We start from the raw sequence: 19,900 nt of genomic DNA, 5'->3' as shown, positions 1-19,900 counted from the left end.
TGATGAGCATGAAGAATGGAAAGGCTGTCGGCCCAGATGATAAACCTGGGGGAGCATGGAGACGTTTAGGCAAGATGGCGGAGTATCTAACCAGATCCTGGGAAGTGAGCGAATGCCTGAGGAGTGTAGAAGAAGTGCGCAGGTACCGATTTTCAAGGATATGGATGATGTGCAGCACTGTAGCAACTACAGAGGGGTGAAGCTGATCAGCCACAGCATGAAGTTATGGGAAAGAATAGTGAAAACTAGATTAAGAAGAGAGGTGATGATTAGGACAGTAGAAGGGTAGGGATGCAGGGAGTAGAGCTGGCGAAAGTGGAGGAGTTTAAATACTTGGGATCAACTGTTCAGTGCAATAAAAATTTGCCAGATGAAAATACCAGGGTATACACTCTATTACCGAAATGCTGGCAAAGTCTACATCAGGGCAATATTTTTGCTTAAAATTTCATTAGGACTCTCTTTAAATAGATTTTTGTTTAAACAAAAATGATAACAAATTGAATGGACTGCAAACTGAAATCTAATTTCAATAAATAAATTTAAAATAACCGTCTGTCGTTGAATGTAACACTAGAGATCGCTGACAGTACGTTTTCTGACAGCACCGCTGCTCGTTCCAGGGGGCGGGTTCGACATCGCTGGCATCTGTGACTGTCAGTGCTTGCATTCTGCATGTTCTACTGGATGACAATGCCACCGGTGGAGAACCAATTTCCTCAGTATTTCCGGTTTTGTTTGGCGCAAGTTTAAAATACACAGCATCAGTCCGTTACACGTCCAGCTTTACACTGCCATAGCGCCATTCCACCACCGCCTTTCTGCCTTGTTTACAGTATTTCATATTTAAAAAGATGCCACAGATGCTAAGCTGTCGCCTTCTTCGCAGACAATTGACGTTTCCACTGAGGAAATGGTAATATCTTAAATGACTCAGGTGTGTTACCAAAACAGCAGCATTTGCCATGCTTCGCTAACTCAATCGACGCCAAATGACTGGGTGGAATTGCATTCGCTTCTGTGATGTGTTCCATCAAGCAGAGCTCGTTGCTGACAGTTCAAAGTTTCTCATTTTATCATTGCTTACATTGCATACGACGATAAATATATATATCATTTATATTGGCCAGGCCCAATAGGCACCCATCTCCATCAAAAGGCTCCTTAAAATCCAAGTCCCATCTCGTCCTCTTGGGTCCATGTACCAGGCCGTTGGGAGCTCACTACATGTCAGAAGTCTCACTCCAGATGCAAATAAATCACAGTTTTTCAAGACAAGATATCAGGCGGCTTTGAAAAAGCACTTTCATTGCATTCTAGATGTAGTATTATTCCGATCTACTTCTGGGAGCAGCAAGGTGTCAAAGTTATAATTCGACACAGGTCTGGGTGAATAATGAATATTGATGAGCGATAGCTAGTTAATTAGTAATAATTAGTGTTACCCTCACTCATCGCAATGGATAACAACGTCCATGACTCCTCCAACTCAGTAATAAGCCTGACACTATACTTAACATTAATGATTCGATATTTGTGGACCTGGGAATGTCAGGTCTGCACTTTCCTCTGTCTGTTCCTCTCCTCCACCTGTAGACGGGTTTCCTCTGGGCGTTCCAGTGTCTCTAAAAGGCCCTTAATGTGTGACTGCGTGTCCTGTGATCTGCTGACTTCATGGCATGGATGTCCCCTGCATACTGAGACAGGCAGCAAGTTGTCCTCACCGGAAGATGGACATACAGGCAGTCTCTCCATTACCTTTACAATTTGCTCAGCCTTCAGAAGGGTTTATACAGGATTTCTGCATATCTGCCAGTCCATGTTCGACAAGGGGATATGAGGAAACAGTGGGGGGTGTCCCATCCAGGGTACCTTATGCCCCCCAACCTCAGTGCCTCTGCACCAGATCTGTGCCTCTGCAAGTCTAGGAACAGCACTGTCCCTAATAAACATGCTTTTGTTTGCTCAGTGACAAGGCACCGGTTGCCGTCACCATCTCAATAATCCTATTCGTACAATATCTCAAGCAATACACTCCGAAAACCAAATAATATGCAATATGCAATTTCAAAATCGCACCACCGAGATTCTCAGGGAGCTTGTGGTGGAGGGCTCATCTCCCTGAAGACCCCCGTTTGTCACACTAAATGAAGAAGCACCCTTAGATGGACCATAAACATTGAGAAAGGTTGGTGAAAATTCCCATTTTATGACTAAATGCAAAACATACATCATTTAGCTCCTTCTACACATAGAAATTCAGTTTTGAAATGTACAGATCAATGTGTAATGGAAGGAAGAAAGGTGGATTTTATTTAAGAAACAAAGCTCTATCCCTGTCTATGTGCTGAAAATTGAACCATACCTTTCCCTCTCGGTGTGTGTGTGTGTGTGTGTGTGTGCGTGCGTGCGTGCGTGCGTGCGTGCATGAAGGGGGGGGGGGGGGGTGGGGGGGGGGGGGGTTTGACTCAAGGCAGATACCATAGATCCCACATCTGCCACACAGATTCTGCAATCACTGCTGCACAGCTACTCGAGACCTCCTTGACATTTAATTTGGCAACTTATTAGCAGGATTTCGGACACCCTGGCTGATACTGCCAAAGCGATGCATCAGTGCATATGCAGTTTGCCCGCTGTTCTCTCGCACTGGCCAGTAAGCTTGCTTCTCCAGCCTCACTGCACACGATTCTCTGCTTACATTCGCTTTTCTGGGCTGTTAGCGCACATTAATACATTTGTATGCAAGCAAACCGCTATGAGCAGCTGCTAGCATAATGCTATATACTTGCCATATGGAAGAGGGTCCAAGAGGCCCAAAATACTTATATCATTTTCAAATGCCACACAAAACTGACAGTCAAGCAGGGAAAAAAAAACTGCCAGCAATGAAACAATTGAAGAAATTAAACTGCACCATAGCTAATAAAATTCACTTGAAAAAAATCTTTTCTTTTTATTACTTTTAAAAAAAAAAATCAGCTAGTAGGATAAGTCGGTGACAGAAATACTTTGAAAAAGACCAATAAATGAAATATCTGACATAAATTCCGGTTTGCCTAAACATAGTATCAGTCACATCTAGCACTACTCTCTTCCCGTATACAAAGCAGTAAAACCGTGTGGTGTAAATCAGGCCTTTTCAGATTCAAGGGTTTATAAAGGCCAGACTCTCGCCTGGTGCTCGATCGTATGGCTTTTTGTGGCGACTGCTGCTGCACGGCGAGGCTGCGATTTACGAGGTTCTTAAAGCCACCCAGTCGCTATTAAGACTTTTACAACAAGTTGGTTAAGAAGCAGCAAAAATGTGGAGAGCACCAGGCAGCCCGAGAGGCCGAATTACTACAAATCGCAGAATAGCACTAATCCAGTGAAAATAAGCCCAATTTAAGGTTTGTTTAGCATATCAAACGAAATATGAATCAGATCCAAATGAGCGTCACGGCAGAAGGTATTGATGAGTGCTCCACCCACTGGCTGAAGAGGAGATTACGCACGCAGAACAAAAAGCTGTTAAAATCTGTGTCACCATACTGCATTTTACTGCTACTACATTCACACGTTACTTTTGTTTTGCAGCACACTGCAATAGCTGATCCCCTATCCCCCCCTCCCCCCAAAGCTAATTTCAGGGTGGGGGTGGGTACAGGCATCTCTCTGGGGCCTCCTTTGATGCTTAAGGTTTAGAATGTATACGTTTTAAGATTACTTTACTTTTTAAAAATATCTGTGAAATAGTATGATTTATAGCAACATTTTCTGGCTGCAAAAACAGCAAACCTTTTTAATGTGTACTTATAAGTATAAATAGAAGTATTTAATTGATTAGTTTCGATAATTTGCAGACTTATTGCTTGGCAGACCAAAAAATACACAGACCAACCCCCAAGTTACAGTATAACTAAATAAATAACTATAAATAGTTGTGCTTCTGGTCCCTGAACTGGTCACGCATATTAATCCCTGTTTATTCATTATTTTATTCCGCAGTAAGCAGAGGGCGGGAGGGCAGGCAGGACACTGGGACAGGCTCTCCGCCACCTCTCTCTGCGAGAGATGGATACAAAGGGGGATTCTAACGAAAAGCCGGCAGTAATTGCAGGGCTGGTGTTTTCGGGAGCTGGTGACGCCCAGGCGAAGCGCAGTGCAGGAACGAGCCGACGCTGCCCAGCTATGGGCCTCTGATCTCACGGCCGGCTTTAAAGTAGCTCCCCGTCATAAATAAATCCCAAAGAAAGCAAGCAGCATTCTGCGGGGGGGGGGGAGCTCCAGGGGGGCCTGAAATGATCTGAGGGTGGGCAGCAGGTCTGTGTATGTGTGTGTGTATCCACATGTGTGTGTGTGAGAGTGGGTTTGACTTTTGGGGAGCAAAATGTCTACAATTCAGCTTTCATCTTCATTCTTTAACCAACCTTCTCCAAAAATCCACAGGATGAATGAACAGTGAAATAGGCTGCCTCTCACCTGAATATTCAGAGGCTAACGGGCGCGCACACACACACACACACACACACACACACACACACACACACACACACACACACACACACACACACACACACACACGGGATTGCCAATATTCTTTTCTCCCCAGCTATCAGAGGGTGCATAGCCTCTGATGGTGCGCATGTCCATTCCTGGCCCTCATGCCACTCCTGGGGGGGTCTAAAGTATGGGCCTGTTGCCCAGCGCCTTGCCAGGTTCACTGGGTGCCCGTTGCTAAATGAGCTACGGACATTCGGCGGAAAACCTTGCCACACCGTTAACATCTTATTCCATGGGGCGAAACAGTAACCCGATGCTTCCAAACAGTTCCATGTATAGATATGAATAGATGAACTTCAAACTACTGAAAGAAATACAAGTACAGTTTAAAACCCATAGATTTGACAAAAACTATTAAAGATTAAATATCTCCATCTGAAATGACTGACATACAAATTCACAAACCACTGGAGAGCACAGTCTATAAACCATTATATGTTTTATTCTGTCAAGTAAGAAATACATTATAAAGGTTACAGGCAGTTTCCTTGGTAACCAACACACACACACACACACACAAAAAAAAAAAAAGTGTGTTGACAGACAGGAAAAGGGCTGGGGAGCAGCAACATGGGACAGGCGAGGGGCTACTTACTAAAATCTCCGGTCAGGAAGAGGGCCTCTGCCCCAGGGGCCCATTCCCGGAACAGGAGCCCGTTGTCAGGCTGCCGGTTGACACCAAAACTCTGGTAGCTGAGTGTGAAGCGATCGAAGCCGCCCTCTGCCTCCTCCAGCACGTGGAGTTGCTTCTGGAACAGCTCATACCTTCAAAACACAGCACACAGGACAGCAGCTTCACTATCGAGGATTACAAATGCTGCGTTTGGTACTATATACTCACATTAAAAATGAGTGGCTATTTTCAATGTATTTTCAATTTATATAGGAAAAAAACTGGGATAATATGAGAAATGAATAGAACAACACAAAACACCTTGCAACCCCAACTTGTATTTTTTCGTTATGATGACTAACTGATTTAACAGTATATATAGGAAAAACCGGGGCGGCATGGTGGTGCAGTGGTTAGCACTGTTGCCTCACACCTCTGAGACCCGGGTTCAAGTCTCCACCTGGGTCACATGTGTGTGGAGTCTGCATGTTCTCCCCATGTCGTCGTGGGGTTTCCTCCGGTTTCCCCCCACAGTCCAAAGACATGCTGAGGCTAATTGGAGTTGCTCAATTGCCCGTAGGAGTGCATGCGTGAGTAAATGGTGTGTGAGTGTGCCCTGCAATAGGCTGGCCCCCCATCCTGGGTTGTTCCCTGCCTCGTGCCCATTGCTTCCGGGATAGGCTCCGGACCCCTCGCGACCCAGTAGGATAAGTGGTTTGGAAAATGGATGGATGGATATAGAAGAAACCGGCGTATTCTCTCTCAATAGCTTGGCGTACTAGCCAGAGCGCCACCTGCAGGCCAGTCTGCTTCATTCCGCTGATTTCTCCTCGATGACAGTGTCTCCAACGACCGGCTCAGCAGCAAACCCCGCTGTAGGCACCCTTATGGGCTACAATTCTGCCCCTTGGTCTGGCGTTGGGGGGGGGGGTAAAACAGCATATCAGAATGAGAACCTCCCCCAAGGTGCCTAGTTAAATCATTCAACTCACCGAACTCAGACCAGAGCCAGATCAAGGCGTCTGACGAATCTTTTAGTACCAGTGACCCTACAGACGAGGTGAGTAGCACCCCCCCCCACCCCCCACCCATCCTTTGTGGACTCCCGGCTGATTCTCGAAAAACCTTCAGAACCACGTCTAATGCCGCTATCTTGCTGGAACTTATGCAAATGCATTCGTGTTTAATTCAAAGGCAAACAATAACACGATTTCCCCTGGACCCCCATATATCTAATGAACCTGTTACACGTTTACGTCTGGCCTGCGAGATACTCCACTGAAAGCCATTCTCCTCACAGAACCGGGCCGCAGTTCCTTCTAATCATCGCTGGGCACTTATCTCTATATTTCCAGCACATGGGGGGAAACACTGTGAGAGGCGGTAATGAAAACGCCAACTACAAGAACTAAATAGGGTCAGAAAGCAGAACTGCACTCCCCTAAATTAGCAGAAGCCCACAGAAGGGCCGGATACACTCAAAATACAAAGTACTTTCAATAACGTTTAATCTGTTAAGCCTGGCCAATAGGAGCAACTGATCAGGTGATGTCACTGTTGTCTTAGAGGTTGGCAACATTCCGCGGGTCATGACCTTACACAGGTTGCTAGGAGACCGCCATTAAGAAGAGGAATAATATTAGGATAGTAATATGACAGGTGGCCACACTTCTGCTCTTAAGTTAATACCATATCCAGTCTCATATTTTCCTTCCTCAGTAAATAAGTGACATTTAAGAGCAGCCCCCATCCCCCCAAGCAGCCATCGGTTGTGTTGCAGCGTATCGAAATATTGGTACAGAAACTATGAAAATGCTATCTTCTGAACGATATCACGCATGGCTCACACCCAGAACCGAGTCTCCTTTAGTAGGGGATGCATTAATACGTGCATAACTAATCCCTCCCATTTATTGTCTACCCGAGCTTGGCAAGTTAACCCGGCTGCAACCCAATACAATACACTGAATAAATGATTAATAGTATTAAGCATGTTCATTTTATTTTGCATTTATTGCTACCGGTTCATAATTTTCTCCCGCCTTCACTTACAAGTGGCAGCGGATTACTGCACCGCGGACTCCGCGAGACGCTACAGCGACAAGCCGCACGCGGGAATTCCAAAGTCAGAAGTGCACCTATCACAAACCGCGGCGGAGGCGCGAGAACCGAGGCGTGACGAGATAAAAGGATGCTGTGTGTGCTCGGGGTGGGGGGGCGGCTTTGGTGAACTCCCGGAGCACACCACACCAAAGCTGAAAGCACTCAATAGAAACAAAATCTTACAGCGGTGTAGATACTACTGACCGTATAGCAGGGACAGCAGGAAAATAACTGCAGTCGTAACAAGTTTTGTTCATTGCAGCAAAACGTTTGGCCGCCAGCGAAGCATTGAGTTAGAGCTAAAAACTTGGTTTGGCACTAGGGAACAGTGGTCTCACCCACGCTAAACTTTAAAATCAGCCCCACCCCACCCCACCCCGCCACCCAGTGCATCTTAAGAAAATCCAAACTTTAAGCAGAGAAGGCTTTTCCAATCAAAACCATGGGTACCTGCACCACCCGGCGCAAAACAGCTCTGCAGTTCGCAAACTATTGCGTCGCGAACGCCGGTCCGTTTGATGACATGCCATTACCCTCATTACTGCAGCGAGGCTGAAAGACCTGGAGGCTTTTAGCTTTTGCTGCACAGTAATCAGTGCCTGGGCTCTGGTGAGCGACATACATTTATCCTTAACAGGCGATTTTGTCCCGAGCAACGTACATACATGTCCTACTACAACTGAAGGTTTTAAAAAAAAAAACAGCACATTGCTCATCTCAAAGTAAAGATCAAGCTTTTCGGCTGTCTCACAAGCGCAGCAGCTCACGATTTAAAGTCCAGACAGACTGTACTTCGCCTTTGACATCTTTGTGTGGTTTCAAAAGTAATGGTTTAACTGAAAGACCTTCATAATGATAATAATAATAAAAAACAATCATAGTGGGTCAGTTTTAATACCTTTATGCCATTTTCCCAGCATACAGCTACATACAAGAGGCTCGTGGTTAATAGTTACCTACTTCTCCATCGAGACAATTTCTGCCGCTGGGTATTTCACTCAAGCAGTTCAGGAACAGGGTAATAAAACTATGCTGTTTTGCCCAGATGAACCACGCTTTCCTTCAGCCACGCTACCAACCTCCACCCATCTGACCCCCTTATCCTTGAGGCAATCTCAAATGAGGTTTATCAACTAACAAAAAGATGTTTAATAGACTTGGTGGAAAAGAAATGGCAATAACTTCAATCTTCAGTGGATCTGAAGCATCTGATCACATATATGAAAATATAGATTCTCTTTCGACTTTGTCATTCAAACAAAACACAGCAACGGCCAAAAGTGCATTTGACGTATTTTTTTATTTTAAGTATCGAGATAATTTGCAGTTCAGGTCATGCACTGTCTGCAAAGCTTGTTTGTTCACCCATCCATCTACTATATGCTTATCTTAGCCAGGGTCAACAGGGATAGCGCTGTTTATTCTGAATCTAATGCGGCCCACAACCCAGAGTAAGGATAAGTGCTTGGAAGAGGGAAGGATGGATAATTTAATACAATATGTGTGGCATTATGTCCGTGAAGCGAATGTAGGCTCTGGCATGAGACAAATGGAGTTTAACAGCGAGTGGGAAGCACAAGCTGCGATGCAGCCAAGGTAGGTCCGCTCCCATAAGTCGTCTCCCGCTTTGCTCCAGCAGAACTTCAGGCGCTGCCGCTCTCACGCTCCCTGCTCGGAGCTAAGGGAGAGGACACGCAAGCGAAGAGGCGTTTGCCAGGAAACACAAACGATGACAGCTCAAGCCTCCGACAGCACGCCGGGAAAATATTCAACTCATCTCTGCCGACTGCAGAGGTAGTTGTGTAGCAATAGCCTGCTTATTGCCAAACGGCATCCTCTAACGGACCAGAAACCAACCGTTCCTGTACGGCAGGAAGACGACAACCGTGCCACGTTCTCTTTGGTGTCCCAGCAGAGCATGACCAATCTGTACTTACAGAACCAGGCTCAAATCATTCATTAGGCCAGACATTTACCACCATGTGAAAATGTACATATTAGAAATATGCTAATACGGCAACTCCATCCATCCATCCATCCACCTTCCAAACCGCTTATCCTACAGGGTTGTGGGGGGTCCGGAGCCTATAACGGAAGCAATTGGCACGAGGCAGGGAACAACCCAGGATGGGGGGCCAGCCCATCGCAGGGCACACTCACACACCATTCACTCACACATGCATTCCTACGGGCAATTTAGAAAGTCCAATTAGCCTCAGCATGTTTTTGGACTGTGGAGGACCGGAGGAAACCCCACGACGACATGGGGAGAACACGCAAACTCCACACACATATAACCCAGGCGGAGACTCAAACCCAGGTCCCAGAGGTGAGGCAACAGTGCTAACCACTGCACCACCATGCCGCCCCAATACAGCACATATTTAATTCAAATAATTCAGCTAGCACAGATCCCCTAAAGCACATTTGGACATTTATACTTCCCCCCCCCCCCCCCGTGTTTAGGGGACCAAAACTTAAATGAATTTGTCCTTAAACTGCTCAAAATGCATCGTCAGAAACAGCAGAGCAAACAGGCAGACCGCAAGAATGGTCAGCATCTAGTGAGCACCTCTTGCATATATAAGGACCGGCTTCTCAAAGATGCGTCACCGGTCAGGGGCATTTTTAAACATTTATTCCATTAGTCTCTTAGTCCGAAGATCCTTGGCTGGCTTTCAGCGTCAATCCAAAGCATAAATAAATAAATATACAGGTATAAGGCATATTCGAGCACCAATGTCTTTTAAGCCTTCTGCCACTAGATGGAACTCACAGAATGCCGAGTGCGTTCCATTCACTACCACACGATGGCCTGACAGACCCCGGTGACTTTTCTGTTACAGCACATCTGCACGCTCTCCTGAATGAATACCCGCTATGACGCCGTTACACCTTAACAGTTACACGGCAAAGGTGGAAAATGAAGCCACTGATTGGCTGTTCCTCAGAATCAATCCAGGTCTCAAAAAAAAAAAAAAATTATAATAATAAAAAAGACAAAGAACTGTTCTGGCAAGTAAAGGAGTTTTTAGGCTTTATTTGGATGGCTGTTATCTATCGATGTAACCAACAAACTTACAAATATAACGTAAAATAAAATCTTTAAATGCTAGCACAACATTCCAGAGCTAGTTTCAGAAACAGAACTATGTGAAAATATCCCAGATTGACCTGAACAATGTAACAAAACAGAATTGAGTGTAAATGAATGAAAGATATGGCTCTCCCACGGGCCGCTCCATCTGCACCTCCCCCCAAGAGCCACGCGTTGCGATGCGAGACGCTCAGCATCCTGCGGCGATTCTGGGCTCCCTGCTTGTTCGCCGCCAGCTTCGCCCCAAGCCCGGGGTGTGTCCCCGCTCCAGCGAGTGCAGGAGGGAACCGGCGTGTGCATCGCCATCTTCAAACCTGGCAGGCGCCGCTTTTAACATGTCCGTCTCTGTCCGCTTCCCAGGAACGGACTCAATTCTTATGGGGGGAGGCATAAGACGACGGAGAAATGTCTCGAGGGTGCCCCTCGTCTTTCGGCGCTTCTTCACGGCCCAGGGGCTCCATTCTCCTCGGATCGCTTCCGGGCAGCTCTGGAGTTCCGGGCTAGCGCGGTTACCATTTTTGCTTCCTAGTGATTCCGTTTATCGTCAGCTGCTTGTCCCTTCAGCCGGTTTCCTTCCGTTCGCGTCATCCTGTCTGGTCCATACGCCTCCGACCATCCATCTTCATCTTTGCTCCGCTACAACTGTCGTAGTTCCGATACCGGGACGGCCCCAGAGGGAAAAGGGGAAAACAGATGGCCGTTTCCATCGATCGTCCACATCACAGGGCAGGGCGGAGAGACCTCTTTGATCGCCCTCCGTGTCGTTTCACAGTCGACTTCACGTTCCACTCGGGCCTCGGTGGAATCGACGTCGCTTTATGCCACGTGACATCAGAGAGAGCGTTTGCGCAGCGAAATTCAGGCGAAAGGGCGTCTTTCTCATCACCCATAAGGCCAGGACAACCAGCCTGCGGCTCATGCTGACAAGGCGAATCCTCCCGACGGGGCCTTGATCTGTATGCAAACAGCCATTTGCCAGCATTACGTGCAGTTCAGTACGTTTAGTGTCCAGCTGCTTATAGGTGAATTATACAGATATACAGGTGGAGTAATTCAGGTCAGGTACCTTGCTCAAGGCTAAAATAGTAGGGCACCCTCTCGGGACTCTCACACCCCCTACTGGCCCGGTGCTGCACATAAACGGCCAAGCTTATGCAAATGCTTATTAAACATATTCATGGTTCATCCACCCCATCCGGGACAAATGATGTTTTACTTTAAGAGAATCCCAGGATGTAAGCTCCAGTGCCGACATGCCCTGTCTTACATGCGGCAGCTGGCCCTCAAGCCTGTGGAAAGGAGGGCTCAAACAGCAACGTCTCAAGCAGGGGTGGGGAACCTGATCCACGGAGAGCCGGTGCGGGTTCTTGGGACGACCTCTGAATCAGCCAATAACAGTGGGTCCCCAAGACTGGAGTCGAGAATAACTGTTTCATTATTGGCTGATTGAGAGGTCATCCCAAAAACCCGAATTGGCCCTCCAAGGATCAGGTTTCCCACCCCTGTTCTAAAGTAAAGAGAAAGCAATAATGCTGGACAAAAGTCACGTTTTAATTGCTTTTAATGCACACATAATTACACACAGCTTGATGCCAATGAGAAACCGATGTGAATTTACTTGAAGTACATGCCTGTCTTTCAGGCTGGTAATTATATTCATTTATGTATTATATACTGTCTATACCTGCATAATGACAGTTATTCCACTCCACACCAGAATGGAAGAACCAAAGCTATTGGAATGTAATTATACGAGTAAACAATTTCAATCCATCCAGCAAAGTTTTTTTCATATACATCGATTTCCCATACTGCCTTCTCACAGCATTTTGGAAACTCTGAAAAAAAGTACAACTTTCAGACAACTTTCAGGCCCACAAGATCAATCAGGTCATATCACAAAAAGACAGTGAATGGTAGCCTTCAGCATATTTTACATCCATCCATCCATCTTCCAACCATTTATCCTGGATAGGGGTGCAGCAAAGCCTCCAGTCTAACCTAGAGTGCATCAGACAGGGGCACACCCTGGACGGGATGCCAGTCCATCACAGGACACACACACACACAAAAACATTCTATGGGCAATTCAAAGATACCAATTCATCTAGTTGACTACCTGCCTGGAGTGGCCAGGCGAAATGCATGCAACACAGACAGAACGCGCAATATCTGCACACACAGATAGGGGACAGGACCATCTTTATTTATTAAAATGATAATATACTTGTACATGTACATGTGTACACATACATGTCTATACATATATACATAGAATTACGCATCTAGGCTTAGATGACAGAGCAAAAAAAGACAGAACATAAGGGGCAGGTATTTTATGTTCTCCTACATTCCCATATCCCCTCCCCCCAGCACTAAGGCAGACTTCTGTGTTCATCCCCAGTCATTTAAACCTGCTCAAGGCCTTTCAGTCAAAATGATAGGTATCTGAACTTACAATCACACTGCAAAGTCTAAAAGGTCCCCTCGCTGAGGGGGATCGATACCAGTGCCACGTTTTCACGTCGGCGGTCACCACCCACGGTCCCACGTAAGGCCAGTGCAAACAGCCGGAGCTAAAGGAAAATCAGCACTGCACGGCTCAGGCTTTTAGGGGGGTGGGGCGAGCAGCAAGGCCCCGAGCGGCCACTCGACAGTCGTCCCAGTACATGTTATCGCCTCTGGTGACGGCAGTCCAGACGGGGTAATAGACCACTTATCGCTAAAGGAACAAGTTGACAGGCTTCGAAGATCAGGCCTCGCTGCTCGGAGGGAAGAACAGAAGCCTTGTCTATGTGTCCCTGTGCCGACACACTGCCAGTGTCCCAAATTACTATTCTGCCGATTAATAGGCAATGTCATTTCCAGTGACTTCTGGTCACATGTATGGGTCTTTGACCTCTCTGCCATTCACCGCCTATCGCAATACTCATGTCTCTCTCCAGTGTCCCCATTTAGCATCAGCGGCCTCACTGTCTCAGTGCTGACAGAACTTGCATTTCTATGCAAGAAGTTAAGCCAACAGTGGGCGTAACTGCCACCTCCCCCCGACCCTAACCCCACCCCCACTTGCCCGATTTGTGATCTGAACCATGTGGCTCGGTGCTGGCTTCAGCGTTTGAGTCTAGGCAGACCTCCAGCCAGTAGGGTCACCTCCCACCTCAGAAACAACCATGACCCTGCAGGAGGCAGTGGCGGCCCTTTTCAGCAAGCGGGGGGGGGAGAGGGTTGCAGGGGGCACGTCTGTAACAGCAACTCTGTCAGGAGGAGAATAATTCTGCCTCCTTTACCATCAGGCAGACAAAACTCTGACCGAAGGTTCAGACTGAGTGGTTGGTGGGAGCGCTGGAGATGCATGGCTGCCCCTATTGCATTGTGGGAAGAGTCCACCTCCATCTTTCCTCCACTGGCTTGGAATCCCTATCCCCAGGAGGGAATATATTCACATGAACAGCGAAAAAATAACGGGTGGGGGGGGGCTGACATGATAATTACGCTACCGACTTATCACACGAAATATGGATGGAACCTCAATAATTTTGCCACCACCATTTCAAACAGTCACACTGCTTCCGCCCTCTCATCTGTTCTATCGCAGGGGCAGCTAAGGGCTGATTCATGCTTCATGTCACAGCGCACCGCAGTGCCGTACCGTTCACGGTCTACAGTGTTCATACTTCCAGTGTCAACACCCGGCATCATGTTAGACCTGATGAACTTCAACCACAGAGACACCCAATGGCCAATGAATGACAGATTTGTTTGTGTCTCTGGGTCAAACCTCAGCAAAACTGGGTTGGTTGTGTGGTTTTATTTAGGATATTTTTGACATTCCAATTTCGGTCTCTGAATATTCTTAAGGATTAAATCCTAATTGCTCTTTGAAAGGGTGCACTTGGATTATTATGATCTAATAGTGGCATGAAAATTCTTAAAATGACAATATCATTTATTGCAAGTATTTCTGGGACAATATATCGTGTAACAGAAGCAGTTATCGCGAGAGACTCAGTTGGCCCCTCCCTCCCCATTTCACGAAGCACATGTGACCCCGCCTGGTATTAATGTCATAGGGAAGGTCAAGAAGTTAGATACCCAACAACAAACCATTCGACAAAAATGTGAAACAAACTTGCATTTCTGTATTTACTGTTAGATGATACAAAAACCAATCTACATACAAGCCCTGGTGTATTATACCAGCTCCCAATGTGGACTATAACTGCCCTTTAATAGTTGGGCAGAGTAACCGGAGGATCCATTTATTCCACTCGCTACCTATAATCTGAAAACTATACAACAGAAGGTTTTTAAATTTTCTGGAAAAACACGTGGCAAGTGTTTCTGTGCACAAAGCAATGGAATGACTCATAAAAATGAATAATTCTGACTGACTTAAGGATCTTACTGCATGTGCCATTACTGAAACTGAAGCCAGTTATTCACACCAAAAGGTAGCTATTTACAGTCAAGTAAATCGCTTACGAGAAAAAAAAATCATTTTATGGTTCCTATGTCCCGAATGCACCCTGTTAATAATAAAAGACAGCAACATGTCTTATGCTGCAGACAATAAGGGGTCTTGCACAACACTTAAACACTCCCCTTTCCACTGCTAAAACAAGGTGCGTTTTCAGATTGATCTAGATGTGTATCACACCCATTTAACGTTCATTTCTCGATACCAACTCTCACCCATCTACCGTGACACTCACGTTTTCAGACTCTCACACTCACGCAAGAAATCTTAGGGCAAATAATATTGTTCCATTATACACCCAAAATGAGCTACATCAAAGGCGTTGTGATGGTTTCTAAACCCCACAAACTATTCACAAGATACGCAGATTAGTCTCGAACTGAAAATCTCACGCCAGCCAGCCGATCAACGTTAGCAGCCCTACATTTGGATAACAGCAGCAGATATTTCACGTGCAGACAGGAGCCACCGCGATTAAGGAAGCGGCGGATATGTTGTCCCTTGCAACTTAATGTACAGCTTTTTAATAAAAAAAAAAAAATAAAAGTAACAAATGATAAAATATATTTGCGGATTGGAGCCTTCGGTAAACATAACTCTGTTCATTAGCACTGTCCCACGAAAAAGCCGCATGAAAATTAGGTCCCATTTATTTATTTATAAATTATTATATTTTCTGAAAACTTTCCTTAGCTCAAAGTGGGCGCAAATTTACTATCTGGAACACGTTTATTTAACTATATTTTGTTACATATTATGCATTTGAATCTAATGAAGAGAGCCTGCACGCCTAATGTACTGTTCTCAATGTGATTCATAGCTGAAGCATCCATCGAGACTTATCCTCAACTACACCCTGCTCACATCGATATATTAAAAATCCACATTTCGTGCATTTCATGGTATGAATTATGATAAACATATACAATCACATCCAGAGTTAGGGTCCTTAGATTTATAAATTATATTTTGAGCAATGTTTCTGCTCTTTTGAGGGTAATAGGAAAGTTGAGATCAGGGCTGATCATTCCTGCTCCTGGAGATCCACCACCCTGCAGAGCTTAAGTGTAGCTCCAATATAATACACCTGATACAGATAATCAGGTCCTTCAGTAGCTGAAGCTGAGCTCTGCAGGGCGGTACGTCACCAGGAGCAGGAATGATCAGCCCTGGTTAAGATAGTATAACTAGTTAAAGTTAATTCTGCAGACCAGAAATGAATGTTCGCATCCTGCCAACTTGCATCATATCAGCTTCCTTGCTCATAATAAAAGAATCGTAGCACTTAAAGGTGTATAATGTCACACATTTGACAAGCCTGTGCGGACGTTAGAATGACCCTGAACATCAGCCATACCGCTGTCACCTTCAGCAATATCAACGCTAGCACCGTATGAATTTGAATATTACCATATATATATACACGCACACAAACATAGGGATACATAGAAAACACAGGGGTTCTGACTTTCACGGCGCGAGCCGCGCATGTCATATTCTCTATTTTGTTAAATACTAAACATTACCTCCGCTGGAAATCGCTTTGGTACGGCTTAAGGTACGGGTCCATTTGGAGGAGCTTGCTAAATTTGGGGATTGTAACATTATCCGAGGAGCCAGCCATGTTCGGGAGAGCCCAAAGCAATCGAGCACCGTTGGCCAAACTGAATGGGACGCAGCTACACCACCAGTATACCTGGAGTATGTCAGCCAATCAAGCGGCGGCTCACCGTGATCGTCTGTGATCGGCTGCTATCGGCTAGGCTCGGCTCCTTAAATCGGCCGAGTTTTCAAAACGAGCGGCGCGTGTTCTTCCGAGCAGCGGAAGCGGAAGCACAGAAGAAAGGGGAAGAAATCGAGATGAGAGAAATCATGTGCTGCAGACTGGGAGGGTCACCTTTGTGCAATAAGGCGGATGCATTATCATTGCCCTCTGATATTACTGCATATCAATGTAATAATTTTTCCCGCTGCCATCTAAAACATTAGAATGAAATGTAAAGATCTGGATGGGGTTATAGGCTCCATTAAGCTCGCTAGTTTGCTGTACAGCAGAATCCAACCGCTTCTGCTGTGTTTATTATTAATTAAGGGTGTTTATGCTATTATTTTTTTAAGCCAGGAAATCTTTACGCAATCATGCTTTGCAAACGTTTTTTTCCCGTTACACGTGGATTGGTGTTCTGTATTTATGTATATATTTCACGTAAACTAAACAACTGCAACCTTTTATATATACATTGTGTACTTAAAAGACTCGGTTATTATAGCCTATACCGTACATGCATTTTAATAATAAAAATAGTATATTCAATATTTCTGCAAATTCAATTAGCTTCCCAATATTTCAGATAAAATAGCATGTTATTACAATAATGACATTGCCGAAAAAGGACCACTGATCCCAGACTATAAATCCAACATATTCCTTTTCTAGTCGGCCTGACTCAAGGTTAATTTCAATTGCAAGAAGTTTTAAACTGTGGATGTTTTGTTTTGGATTAATGTTTGAGGTGGCTTGGCCGATATCTTTGGTTTGGAGTCTCTAATGGTAACTCCTTCTTAACGATCACGGGAGCCGCTGAAAATAGTGGAGGTGCTGGGAGTGTCACATACATTCGCTACCGGAGCTGTGAAGCTTCTGCGTTATGGGTGCACTTTGGGGCAGGGCCTAACAGTATCCCTCTGGGTTGTGTTTACTGTCAGCCACAGGTCAATATGCTACAATGTAGACAGCAGATTGTTTCTTTAAATGTTGTGAATTGCGCCAGATCTTTCCATCTGTCCTGTAGAATCACCAGGCAGAACCATTTGGCACTTCCCTCTTTTTTAATAGTAAGCTCAATCAGTAAGGCCGTATTTCATCTATTTTTATTTCTATTTACTTAAGGGATCTGGGTGAATTTCAGCCAACCTGTTTATAACAGAGTTTACCAAATGCTCCGAGAACTATACTTTTCTATGCAGAAAATTTGCCTCATTCTAGCAGCATGGAGCCTGTGTATCCTGACACAGAGGTCATGTCATGTGAAGTTTCGCAGCAGGTTTCCTAGGAAGAAACATGTTTATTAAGTCAAATCTGTTATTGCAACAGAAACCCAAGTATCGCATCTATTATTCAGAGCTTCTCTGGCATGGCTCCATTCACTGTGGAATTGGTGTTCCGGCACCGAGTAGTAATTGTCCCGTGTTTACGCTGAGATCCTCAGTAATTTAATGGGAAGTGACACATTTTTCTAGGTCAAGGAATAATGAACGAAGCCCTTGATAATAATTAAGCCAATAGGCAAAAATACAGTTTTACCCCTTTGTTATATTCAGACTGTTTTTTGTGCTTCGTGGCACTTACTTGAGTATTAAAGCCCCTGCAAAATGTTTCGGAAATCTCCCCCCTCTGTGTTTAGGATTAGAATTTTTTACTTACTTCAATGGGCTTTGCGGACAGCTGCGATTATACAGCAGATCTCTGAGTCGGTGGGAAGAGCTCAGTGGCGCTCTGACGAATTGGGAAACATGAGCTTTTGAGTCCGTCAGCTTTGTAAGAACCTGTCCCGCCCCCAGATGTGCTGTTAATGTGGCCATGTAATTGGTCTTCCTTTTTATCCTTGCTTTTTTTTCCCCACTACTCTATCAGCATACAACATGTGGTAAGATATAGTATGGAAATGCACAGAAATATAGAAATGTATGCATACATAAAGAGTAGTGTTTGCATGAAAATGGACTACTGAAAAGAAGCTGGCCTGATTTATTACAGAGCAGACAGTATCCGGTTCGGTGGTATAGAAATTGAAGGACATGGATAACCGGTTTACTAAGCAAGAAAGGTATCGTGCACAGGTGTGTGTCAGAGCTGAGTGCGAAGGCACAACTACAGGGAAGGTGCGAGCTTTGCTGAGACAGCAGTGTCAGCGCACATTTTAATCCCGCCTCCCCCAGAGGACTCCTTACTGAATGTATGGAGGCTGACACCTTGTCAAAGCTGTCATGTCCCTTTAAGGGTGGGATGTGAAACGCTTCCGTTACCCAGGGTTCCCTGAGAGTTGGTTGGGTTGGCCGTGGTCAGAGTGAACGAGAGAGAGGGACTGGAAATGCAGGAAAATGGGAGTGAAAACAGATCACTGCCTCCTATCGATTTGTTCATAACGGCCTATTCGATGGGCAGCACTGAATCACCTCAACAGTCAGGGAAGTGAGCCGGTGTCGGCAATTACACCATGTAAATTTTAACCGTGATGGATATTGAGAAGGTGAACAATGGAGAACGACGATCGTGGCCCTCTCTGCACTCCCAAACGGAGGAAACCCACAACGCGAGACCATTCCAGAAGGACATCGCACGCATTCACACCGATCCAAGGCATCGTTCTCTTGTGATATGTAAATGTGAGAGTAGAAGCAGGTGTGCCCCCGCTGTCCTGCCAGAGACATGTGGCCGATAAACCGAGAGCAAAAGGGGCTTCTATTCCCAGGAGAGCATTAAACAAACAATATTATCCGGGCTCCCCAAAAGGAACACAGCATAGAAGATAGGACCTCCATCACGCTCCTCCACTGATGACCATACTCCATGCTTAAATCCATATCCATCTGACAGATGCAATTTTTTGGATTTCCTGTAAGTTGTTTTTTTCCCCCTGTAATATCAATGTGGAAAAACTGGCCGGAGCTTTGATCTCAAGAGATGAATCTTTCATTGGATAAATCAGGTGGGTTTGCTAATAAAGCTTCACTGACCCTATCGAGCCCCATTTTTCACTGCGTCTCAGCTGTGATTAACCTGTTTTATATTCCGATAAGATGAAAGATTACAAACCAAAGCACGTCAATAAGTATGATCCTTATAACATCCATTTTGTTTACCCGCTTGACCTATTCAGTATCATAGGGGCTCCAGTGCCATATGGGGAAACCAGAGAATCTGGAGGAAACACCTCAATGACACGGAGAATTTACAAGCTCCACACACATCAAAGTATATCAGAGACTTGCACCCTGGTGCTAGATGTACGAGGAAACAGTGCAAACAACTGTGCTGTCTATTGGTCTGTGTATGTTAAGA

General features: G+C 45.4%; 1 protein-coding gene across 2 annotated transcripts in view; it reads right to left on the bottom strand.

Moving 5' to 3' along the window:
* Positions 1-16,517, bottom strand: part of gbe1b (glucan (1,4-alpha-), branching enzyme 1b) — a 76,352-nt gene extending 59,835 nt beyond the window's left edge. For both annotated transcript variants that reach the window (XM_048980752.1, XM_048980753.1), the window contains exons 1-2: positions 16,365-16,517; positions 5,141-5,310 (exon numbers count right to left, since the gene is read on the bottom strand). In XM_048980752.1, coding sequence (XP_048836709.1) covers positions 5,141-5,310; positions 16,365-16,462 — 268 coding nt within the window. In that variant the 5' untranslated portion in view covers positions 16,463-16,517. The remainder of the gene's footprint in view (positions 1-5,140; positions 5,311-16,364) is intronic.
* Positions 16,518-19,900: the final 3,383 nt, after the last annotated feature.

This window comes from Brienomyrus brachyistius, chromosome 17, assembly GCF_023856365.1.
Source record: "Brienomyrus brachyistius isolate T26 chromosome 17, BBRACH_0.4, whole genome shotgun sequence".
NCBI classification, from domain to species: Eukaryota; Metazoa; Chordata; class Actinopteri; order Osteoglossiformes; family Mormyridae; genus Brienomyrus; species Brienomyrus brachyistius.
This window is presented reverse-complemented; position numbering and strand designations above follow the sequence as displayed.